At 36.8% G+C, this 12252-nt stretch overlaps 1 protein-coding gene across 1 annotated transcript in view; it reads right to left on the bottom strand.

The window, feature by feature from the left end:
• LOC150109719 (protein lifeguard 2-like) overlaps positions 1–12252 on the bottom strand; it is a 212207-nt gene that overhangs the window by 98825 nt on the left and 101130 nt on the right. Inside the window, exons 7-8 of the mRNA XM_090409858.1 lie at positions 9058–9097; positions 3464–3501 (exon numbers count right to left, since the gene is read on the bottom strand). Of these exons, the coding sequence (XP_090265984.1) occupies positions 3464–3501; positions 9058–9097 (78 nt within the window). The remainder of the gene's footprint in view (positions 1–3463; positions 3502–9057; positions 9098–12252) is intronic.

The following is a 12252-nucleotide window of genomic DNA, read 5'->3' as shown; positions in this document are numbered from 1 at the left end:
CCTCCAAGAGGAGAGTGTGTGTTTCCAATCCCTCTAGCATAAAAACTGACTCCTCCAAGATGAAATACTCCAATAAAGTGTTTATTGAACAATTCTATTATGTGCTCTGCATCAGTCACTCTATTCCCATTTTTATCCCACAATATCATACTTCCACAGTCATTTCTCCTCCTACTGGCCACATATCTAAAAAATTACCTAGAATTTTCTTTGGATCTTAGGGATAATCTCCTCTCATATTCCAGTTTCATCTTCCTTACCATACTAGTCATTCTTTGGGCCTGTGTCTTACACTCTTCATGCATCTTCTCTTCACCTGTCTCCTTATATCTCCTCCACAGCTTCTTTTTCGCATGCAATTCCTGTTTAATATTGTTTGTCATCCACTTTACTCCAAATTGTGTCCTCTTGTTCACTCGTGGTATACAACTTACCATTGCTGCTAACAAATATTCTTTCATAATTTCCCATGCACTAATGATATCCCAGCCTTCCAATTCCTCCCTTCCAGAAACTTCTCCAAGTTGACGTCTTAGACTATTATAATCACCTGCCTTATAATTCCACATATGTTCCCATCTCTTTGATACTCCTGCATGTATATTCATTTTCCAAGTAAAAACCAAATGGCCACTCTCTCCAACTGGTGGGAGAGATGTCATCTCATTTATTATCAACTCTTCTGATGTTATAACCAAATCCAAAACTCTTGAACCTCTTGTTCCCTCTGTTACATGTTGCATAAGACATTTGTCCCTCAAGAATTCTAGAAATTCCATTCTCTTATTGCTACATGCATCGTAATCTCCCCAATTTATACTGCTGTAGTTAAAATTTCCCATAACAATCATTCTTCTTGCACTTGCCAAACTCAACTGTCTAAACATTTCCTGGTCCCGACCCTTTGTACTCCTGGGTCTGTAGCAACACCCTACTAAATATTCTCTCTTGCTCACCTCTAACTCACACCATATTCTTTCAAAATCATTAGTGTCACTACCTTCCAATGTCTCCACTCTTAGAGGACATAGGTCGTCACCTTATCATAAGCAGTACTCCACCACCTCGCTTTCCGTTCCTATCCTGCCGATAAATGTTGTACCCAGCAACTTCTATTCCTGTTATTATATCCTCTTCTGTCAACCACGTCCCAGTGATCCCAATAATTTTTGGCCAGGTTGATGCTATCTGCACCACCAATTCCTCTCCCTTATTCCAGATACTCCTGGCATTAGTATATAGCATATAAATGCCGTTGTTTCTATATTCAGCATTATCCCCTGTAGACTCCACTGGGCTCAGTGTTACCTGATGTCGCCCCCTTCTCCCAAGTACCCATTTCCACAAGAGGCCACCCCTGCTACCATCCTCCCTGGGACACAGTGACTTTTTCAGAACAGCAATCTCTCCAGATGCCTATGTCCTTCCTCATTCAAATGCAAGTGGTCTCTTGCATACAATTCCTCTCTGTCCTCAAACGCACTCCAAGCATCCACATATTCCAGTCCTCTCTTGTCACACATTCTATCTATTATGTCATTCAATATTACTGCTCTTCTGCTCAGTTCGTCTTTATCATACCTAGGCAACACACACACACATACACACACACACACACACACACACACACACGCACGCACGCACACACACACGCACGCACACACAATCTTTCCTCTCTGTGTCTTCTTTCGTACCACCTCAAGCAAGAATCGCATATCTCTCGCTGCCCTATTTACACCACCATTCAAGTCATTTGTTCCCACCATCATCTCATCCACTCCTTCACCTCTCTTAACTGCCAAAGCCACCCTTTCTATCGTTCCTCCTGGCAAATCCTCCTCACGCATCCTATCTTGAACACCACAGATCATTGAGTCCCCATACATTATACCTCTTACCATTCCCTCTCTCCTATTGTTTCCATTTTCTCCTCTTCTTTCATTCTCATACCTCTCTCTCATTCCTTCTCTCCTACTGTTTCTATTTTCTCCTCTTCTAGCACTTCCATACCTCTCTCTCATTCCATCTCTCCTACTGTTTCCATTCTCTCCTCTTCTAGCACTGCCATACCTCTCTCTATTCTGTCTCTCCTCCTCTAGCACTCCTATGCCTCTCTCTCATTCCATCTCTCCTACTGTTTCCATTCTCTCCTCTTCTAGCATTCCTATACTTCTCCCTCATTCCCTCTCTTCTACTGTTTCCATTCTCTCCTCTTCTAGCACTCCCATACCTCTCTCTCCCCTAATGTTTCCATTTTCTCCTCTTCTAGCACTCCCATACCTCTCTCTCCTGTTTCCATTTCCACATCCAATTCCATTCTCTCCTCTTTTATCATTCACAAATTTCTCTCCTCTCCTATCATTCCGCAAACTCTCTCTCCCTTACTCTGATTTGCCTTGCATTTATCTTTTCCATTCTCATCTTTCATACTTATCATACTTCTCCCAAGACATCCCACCTCCTCTTTCAGCTCCTCTATCTCCCTCTGCAGGTCAGTCACTCTAAATCGAAATTCACTCTCCCAAACAAAACCATCTCCTAAACTTTCATAGTCACTCACGCCTTCTACACTATCAACTATTATTTTCTCATTCACATTTTTTTCTTCATTCTCTACTATCACACTACTTGTCTTCCTGTATTTGTTTCCCGTTCCTGGAGCAACAAGGTTAGTTATTGAGATATCTGCTGAATTTATTTCCTCCCACTGCCTGCACTTTAAACACACATGCACTCCCTCCTCTCTCACAAGCCAGATATCCAATTTCCGAGACGCATACATGCTGCAAATACTGCATGCCACAAACTCCTTTATTATATTGCTTATAATAGAGTGCCTAAATGGCAGAGGACTTGGTGACAAGGCATTTACGACTGCAGCTGAATCCGCCATCATTCATTACTGCCGAGGGACTACTAGTATTCGTTAATTATTCAAAATAGTGTCAAAATTAAATGCTAAATAAGTATTAGGGAGTATAAATAAAAAAGAAAAGTATAAACAATTACAAGCAAAACAAAACATTAAGTACACTAAATAAAATGAAATAAAACTAAATACAGTAATGAAAACTTAGCTTCATCTTGTCTTCCACTGTTATGCATCCACCCCGTCTTCTCGGTAAACAAAATACACAAAATCGCGACAGCACTAACTTCAAAAAACAACCACTATAGTACACTCGTATTCCAGAGAAACAATTTAGCACTCAAAAACAAAAATGGACTATTCACCAATTAAAAACTCACTTTCTTCAGCACAGCTCAAATTCACTGCCACGTGCTACGGTGACACTATCGCCAACCAATCTATTTATATTTGAATAAGCACAAGGCTCATCCATGGGCATTGTGCTTATTACTTTTTTTTTTTGTTAAATAGAAGCAAAGTTCATATAAAAAAATTATTAAATCAATTAATTAAAATTTAGGAATCATACTAATATATATGTATTAAGTTTACCTTGAAATAGCTGCAACCATGTAACTCAAAACAGCTGTCTACATAAAAAACAAACAGCATTAATTAGAAGTTACCAAAAGAATTATATCAACACAATGGTTATGTAATTTTCAGATGCATTCAATATATTTTAAAGAAAGCATTATATAGTTGATTGTCACTATAGCAGAAACTTATAACCATCTCACTCACTATACGATAAATTGTTTTTGAAAATAATTAACTGTGAACGATTTTTTCTTCTAGATTGTTTTTATGGCTATTGACTTGCTTGCTTGTAAGGGTCATTTCTTTGTTTGCATGGTTTTAAAACCCATTATTGTTGTTAGAAATATACTGCATTATGTGTCATGGCACCAATGTATAGAACAATGGTGGGTAAATTCAATATGTGTGATTCGGTTTACTGCAGCCTATGTGAATTGTATTCACTTTGTAGCATGAACAATTTGTGGAAGAAAAGTGGAAGAAACAAGTGAGAACATGTGTTGGAAATGTTATGAGAGTGAGTGCCAGAAGCGTGGGTAGACAATGAAGAATGATAGCAGAGACCTGATCAGAAGGCAAGAAAATATGAATTTGGGTGAGGTTGTTGTAAGTAGTGTTTGAAATAAATGAGAGTGCATGCAGTATGAGTGACAGCAAGAATGAATGAGTGAAAAATGATGAGTGAGATAGTATACTTATGTGAAGTTTTCCATGGAACAAAATGCGAGAGAGAGCATGTTTGGAAACATCTGGCAAGCTGTATAGCCCAGAAGTGAATGAAAAGTAAGCGAGGAAAGAAAGCAGAGTATGAAAAAGTAAAAGAGGGATAATAAGGATCAAATTTTGTATGGGGATTTCATAAAAGGAATGCTTGAGAAGAGTTAAGAAATTATATTTCCATGGAACCAAAATTAAGGATATCAGTGATGCTGTATGGATGTGGAGAGGAAAAGTGAAAGAGATGAATATCTTGGCTGTTACCTAATGATCTAGCAAGTGATAAGTGCAGTATGTGAGAAGATATGAAATAACTGCTGTTACAAGCAAATAAGAAAAGTGAAAAAGTAAAAACTGTAAGTTTGCTGCCAAGATATGATAGAGGTGAACTACAATTGCAAATGAGTCAGTGCACTAGTCATACAGGAGAAATGGTGTAGAGTTTGTGAATGTATGGAGTGAGTTTGATGGATGCTTGAATTAGGCGTCTTCAGGAAGTATTGTTCGGCAAGAGTTTAAAAGTGCAGAGTAAGAGAAAAGATGGATGCAAGTGTGAGTGATCACATCCTCAGTTTTTTTACATTAGTGGGACAATCAACATAAGGTGTAAGGGAGTTGAGAAAATAAGGGAGGATGAGAAAATAAAAATATGAGAGGAGAGTAGTTGGAATAAGGGAGAAGGTCAAAACTAGGCCAAAAGTTATATGCATTGGTGAGACTTGGTAGATGGTAAGTGATATAGTCACAACGATAGAGGAAACAGAATGGGAAGAGTGGTTTTTCTAATGATAGCAGAACTGAAGTTAAAAAGAATAGAACATCGGGAGGGGGGGTGCAGAGCATACTTCAATTAAGGCTATCTGGTGTGAGATAGTCTAACAGGATGAAATATAGTTGGTTGCTATTACAGACCAGGGGGTATAAGGAAAAATGTAGATGAATGAGATGCATTGGCAAATTAGCCTGAGTGCCAGTCAAATAATTATTATGGGAAATTTCAACTATGCAGACATAGATTGGAAGAAGGAATGGTCATAGGTATGGAAGGAAATGAAATTTATACAGCTGCTAAGAGATAACTACCTGGAGCAACACATAACAAAGGGGATACAAGGTTCAAGATTGCTGGATCTAACCAGTCACAGCATCAGAGAACTTAGCAGTAACCAATGTGGCCACACAGCCTATGCATGAGAAAAGAAATCATGTGGTCTAGGCATGGGAGATTCCAGACATTTTCTGGATATTGCAGAATTTTCTGTTAAGAAGGAGTGTATGTGGAATTATAAAAGAAGTGATTACGAAAAACTGCAGAGTCAGCAAAGAGTAGTGCCATGGCATAAGAATTTGCAAGGGGGGGGGGGGAGAGATAAGCAGTGCATAGGAGATAACTACCTGGAGCAACACATACAAAGGGGATACAAGGTTCAAGAGTGCTGGATCTAGCCAGTCACAGCATCAGAGAACTTAGCAGTAACCAATGTGGCCACACAGCCTATGCATGAGAAAAGAAATCATGTGGTCTAGACATGGGAGATTGCCAGACATTTTCTGGACATTGCAGAATTTTCTGTTAAGGAGTGTATGTGGAATTATAAAAGAAGTTACTTAAATATAAAGAGCTAATAAGCTTCATTTCGGCAATATAAACAATATTAAAATTAAGGGGATATTAAATCCCACATTGTTTTAAAACCGAATGAGAAACTCGAAGATCGGAATCAGAGAGTTTCATGCCGACATAGAAAACTATAAAGTATTGGCAACACTAGCATTAGCAAATGCAAGTGACCCTAGTACGTAGTACAATACCACACAACTCGTAGCAAAGGTGGTGAAGCTCTGATCGCTATTCTTAGGTATTTTCAATAATGTAAAAACACATTTCCTAGGAAATGTATGCTGTTATTACATTATGGAGGAAGGTCACTACCCAGACCGGTTTCAGCCTTTTTTGAGGCTTCATCAGTGAGTAGCTAGACTGAATACCAAAGTGTATAGCGAAAAGAACTTATATACATTGCTGTACGAGTTTCCAAACAGGTGCAACCATTAAGTTACTTAAATATAAAGAGCTAATAAGCTTCATTTCGGCGATATAAACAATATTAAAATTAAGGGGATATTAAATCCCACATTGTTTTAAAACTGAATAAGAAACTCAAAGACTCAAACGGCGATACTTTATAGTTTTCTATATTGGCATGAAACTCTCTGATTCCGATCTTTGAGTTTCTTATTCGGTTTAAAACCAATGTGGGATTTAATATACCCTTAATTTTAATATAAAAGAAGTGATTAAGAAAAACTGCAGAGTCAGCAAAGAGTAGTGCCATGGCATAAGAATTTGCAAAGGGGGGGGAGATGGTCAAGGATGGCTAAAGAAAGTAGTATCAAATTGTATACCCAGAGTCAGGAAGATAAATAATCCTCATGACTATAATTAACAGCATCATTAAGCAGGAGTTGCAGAAAAAAAAAAGGTTGTGAAGCAAACATAAAGAAAAAACGACACATGACATCAATATATACAATATATATCTGTGTAGACGAGATAAATGAGACAGGAAGTGTATATGTACAAATATACTAGTAAAAATATAAAATTCAGATAAAAAAAGGATTTCAAGGATCTGCCTCAAAAGTCTCTCAGGTTACTCTTATGCTGCAATCCTCCACAACATGCCATATGGTTTGGTTTGTGGCCCCACAAACCAACCCCTCCCCCTACATCCCCTGGGATGTAGATGATCTTCCCTACTTGTGTAAGCTGTCTGCACAGATAACATTTCCTGTGTTTATCCTATTTAAGCCTTTCTATAGTGACATGGAAGCTCAGTCTCCCCCCCCCTCCCCCCCACACACAGTTGAACTGGGACGTAGATGATCTTTCATACTTGTGTAAGCTGATTGCGCAAATACCATTTCCTATGCATATCCTATTTAAGCTTATCCATAGGTGACGTTGAAGAGCAGTCCCTTTCGGATTTTGGTTGGGAAAGATATACTTGTTTAAGTCCGGTGTCGATTTTGCTTCCAAGTTTCTAGCCATTTCAAATTAACACTGAAATCGCTATTTACAACTTCTTTGATCAGTATTATCGGAAGCTTGGGATTTAAGGTAATTTATATTTAAATTGTCATGAATTGGTAACAGGGGTTACTATTTATTTTTCTGTACTCTTTTACAAGAGTATCTCGTCTGAGCAAGTTCGATGGTGCAATGTTTCTCAGAGTTGGAAGCAAGTAGAGGGGAGTAATTTAACATAGCCTGGTATTGTTCTCATTGCTGCATCTATTTGCATGTCAATTTTCTTGATATAAGGACTGTTTAGCTATACTAGTGAACAATACTCTGCTGTAGAATAGACCAGGCCCAACATGGAGCATCGCAGTGTAGTAGCAGAAGACCCCATGTAGAACCACATAGTTTTTGTATATTATTACAGATTCTGATCTTGAATGAGATATTCTCCAGATGTAATGGGACAAAGATAATGACTGAGATAATGGGACAAAAATTTCATGGTTAACTCTTATTTCTTTTTCTGAATGGATGCGACATTGGCATGCTGTTAGATAGTGCCAGAGGAAAAGGACAGCTTCTAAAGATATAGGATATGTTAATTCTTGAACAAATTCTGAGCATAACTAGGGAGAAGAAATTAAAAGAAGAGCGGTTGGTATCTAAAGTACTGAGGTTTTTCTGATGAGAGATCAGAAAAGGCATGTGGGGAACTATGATTAGTATAGAGTTAGATGATTTATCTTGGTCATTATACAGGAGCTAAATGAGAAGAATGATGTAAGGAGGCCAGCCTTATATTTTGGAAACATTATACCATAGTCCTATTTGAATGTGAGGATGGTTCATCAAATGCATAAAAGTCTAGACTCATCTTCAAAAGATATGACAGATATGATATGATTAGGCTTTTTAAAAGTTTGTACATTATGTCCAACTTAACTTACACAGGTTTCCTTTCCTTTTTTTGCATAAAGTTCTCTGTAGCATGCAACTGCAGCTAACATCATTTTTCTACTTTGCAAAATATCTCCAGTTTGGGATCCATTGCCTCAAACACACAAACGGCCTTATTAACAGAGGCAAATGATTCTGCCAATTTCTTCATTGCAAACTTTTTTCAGGACTTCACTTCCTCTTTTGCTTTTCTCTCTCTCTCTTCTTCAACAACTTTCTGTGCTTCATCTCATAAGATCTTTGATTTTTCTTCTGCAACTTCCAACAAACCTCACTGTCAACTGCCACACACTTTGATTAGCAAACTCTCTTGTTCATCAACCTCTTGTAAGGCTTTGTCAAATCCTGTGAATGTATAAACATATATTTTCAGTGGCCTCTTCCATACACTGCATGTCACTCCACTCCATGCTGCATCTGCAAGATATTATTTTCCTAAGTCTGAGGCTTTTCTCACTCTCAATAGCAGAAATAGCCTGAGCCAAAGTATTTCTTAAATAATTTGCCTTGAAGACAGCAATAACACCACATTCCATGGGTTGCAAGAGTGAGATGCTATTTGGTATTCAGTGAATATATAATATTAATTGAATGGCCATTGTAAGTACAAGTGGTAATAAGTTGAGAACTGACTGACTGTATACATGACATGTTATTACAGATATACAATTTTCTCAATTGAAAGGACAGAATTAATGTTTTTAATGCTCAAAAACTGTTTAGATTTCTGTAGTTCAACACTTTCATATCTTGTTTTTGGAAAAGTCTAGATTCCATTGTTTTTCAGAAAGATATATATACAGTATAACTTTGAGGAAAAAAATAGAGGGATTTGTAATTTTAAAAATGAATATTAATATTTAAGTTATATTATAAAGTTCACAAGACCTATAGAAATAACACTTACAAAAACAGCAAGAAGAACAGCATTAGTAGGCCACTGTCTCCTGCAAAGAAATAATTATTAAATTCTCAAATAAGTCTTTACATTTCAAAAACTTTAAAAATTACCTGAATAATTTACATAAGAATATAAAATTTACTTTAGAACAAGAAGAACTTAGAAAACATCCTTTTCTTGACATCGTAATAGAAGTCAATGAAAAAGATAATAAACTTTCTTCCTCAATATATAGAAAACCCACCAACACAGGAAGATTTCTTAATGCGGCCTCACACCACCACCCTTCGAAAAAATAGGTCTAATAAAAACTTGACGAACAGAGCTTATATTTCCAGCACAGAAAAACAGAGAAATGAGGAATTGGAATATATAACACAGATCCTCAAAAAAAAAATGGTTATGAACCCAAGACTATCAAAAAAATCCTCCACACACGTCATACAACCATCCCACAGAAACAAGATTTCAAAAACACCATCATGCCTCCATATATCAAGAATGTTACAGACAAGATGGCTAAATTACTTAACAAACATAACATCAAAGCAGCCTTTCTGCCGCTGGAAAAAATTTCAAGATTTCTATATCCCCCGAAACCTCCACATCATCCTTTAAAAAAAACAGGTGTTTATAAAATTTATTGTTCTTGCGACATCTGCTACGTAGGACAGACAGGAAGATCTGGGGAAATACGCATGAATAAACACCAAAAGGATGTACAAAACAGAAGAGAACACAAATCAGGTCTAGCTTTCCATACCACTTCCACCGTCCACAATGTACTCTGGAAGAAAACAAACATGTCTTATATAGAAAAAAACTGTTACATAAGGAAATTTAAAGAAGCTGCAAACATGCTTAGAATTCCAACACAATGCAATAAAAACCAAGGCTTAATTCTACACCAAGTTTGGTCAGCTTTGATAAAAAATATACCTCAGTCAGACCGCGGATATTATGATCGTGAACAACAGACCGTGGCATCATCCAGCATTGTTTAAACTTAGCATTGCTTCGAATCTGCATTCTGATTTTTTAATTTTATAAACAGTCAGATGGCTACAACTGAACTATTAATTTCTCTTTTTTGTTGTTTTAACTTTCAGTTACCTTTTACCCCTGAAGATGTAAGTTAAATGACTTACAAAACTTGTCGGGTTTTATTTCTTTATTGTGCTTTTAGCTTAATATATATAAAAAATGTGGTCCAATAACTGGAATATGCCTTCATTACTAATTTAATAAGCCGAAAGGCTATTTTATCGGCGAACATGTTAATAGAAAGGGTAAATCCCTTTATGTTTTTATAGCCAGGTACGAAACTCGGATCGAAATCCATAGAGTTTCATGCCGAAAAAACTATCAGCGAGCCCAAGTGTAAATGGGCTCGGCGATAGTTTTTTCGGCATGAAACTCTATGGATTTCGATCTGAGTTTCGTACCCGGCTATAAAAACAAAGGGATTTACCATCCCCCTTATATGCCTTATAAGTTTCTATTCCTATGTTTATCAATGTTATACATTTTTTTAATTTACTTTTTTTTACATAGTCAGAAACCTGCTCTAGAGACAAAACATGGAACTTTTTTCCAACAAGCCAGACAATGATCTTATACTGGATGATGAAATTTATCTCCCACTTAAAGACAATTGCAAATATCTGTGACATGGTTGGATTGGAACCCAGGGCCTGTTGGTTGGAGAGCAGGTACACTAACCACTTGGTCAACCAGATCGGCCTTTTGTCTAATAGACAAACTGCTCTCAAGATGGTTATATCTATATCCCTAAATCATTCAATATTAGTAAGAGGGACCTCCAGAGAGTTAGGGACTCATCAAGGGAGGCCACATTTCACCTGCACCAGCTATCATACCTTTTCTTGAATTCATTCATTCATACCAGCTGCACTCGCTATTGTCAAAGGCAATCCATTCAAATCATGCACCGCTGAGAAAAAAAATCAAGCTCTCACCCACTTTTTGACTGTATTCATTCTCAACTTTCATGGATGTCCTCTCAACTTCTCTCTACCCTCCATAAAATGAAAAATTTCATCTCTGTATCCTGTATGATCCTTTAAGAACTTGTTGAGTATCAATCACATCACTCCTCTTTCTCCTGTTTGTGAGTGTCTGTAGTCCCCAAATTCTCATTCTGTATTGTACAATCCTCATATCATCTTTAACCATCTCCATCACTATTGTAAAATCTTCAGTTATTTTATATTATGTTATCAATTAAATCTTATAAATAATTCATGTTCGGCTTCATCTTTGAAAAATCTGCAAATTTTGTTATTTACTTATATGTTATGTTTTGCCCCTTATCTAATCTTAATCCTTGGTAGTACTTCAAACTAATGGCCGCTACTAATATATTGCTCGAGTGTGCGAAACTCTGATAACAAAGACAGTGCCTCAGGCTAGAGCCAAATTCTTTGTTAGATTACTAGTGCTCAATCTGATTAAAAATTTTGAAAATTTATTTGTTTAAGCTGCACTAACAAAATTTATAGGCTAAGAGAATTTTCTTTATCGAAGATTAAAACACTCAGTATGGCACACAATCCTTAATTCTCTATCTTATTCCTATACTATAATCATATATGTTTCTCACTTTGCAGTCCTGACTATCTTGAAATACATACATAGGTTCTGTTTATGAGAAGTGCATTGAATTTAGTGACCAGGCAAGTTATTTGTTTCACAACAAAAGAATTTATTCATTACTAAGAAAAAGAGAGATACAATTGTCATTCAATAAATTCAACTGAGTGTAGCATATAGGTTCTATTAAGCAACTTGATATAATATATACACTCCTGTCCCTTAACTAATCTTGAACTTTTCAGGGACCACTTGCCTAGAAACTTACCCCTTAAAAACTTAGCTTATTTTAGATTATCATCAACATAAAACTCAGGTTCAGGAATTATCAATGAACATCAGATTCTAGAATTACACTCTATAACTTAGCTATGTTCTCTAGCACAGAGTAATTGATCCCATCTAATGGTATAGTTCCTAAAGTCCTGCATTACCACATAAAGTACAATTCCAGTTAATTTTCATTCACCATCACAAAAATTTACTAATTTTCTTCCTACTAGACAAATAGTGGAAAGTTCTTACTTGGTAGTGAAGTCGGATCTCTCTGACTTTTACTTGCAAACATCTTTTGAATTCCTGTGGATC

The sequence above is a fragment of the Typopeltis vanoorti genome, chromosome 2 (genome assembly GCF_054136105.1).
Source record: "Typopeltis vanoorti isolate ZY-2024b chromosome 2, IOZ_Tvanoo_1.0, whole genome shotgun sequence".
Lineage (NCBI taxonomy): Eukaryota > Metazoa > Arthropoda > Arachnida > Uropygi > Thelyphonidae > Typopeltis > Typopeltis vanoorti.
The sequence above is the reverse complement of the archived record's forward strand: the minus strand, read 5'-3'. Positions and strand labels throughout refer to the sequence as shown.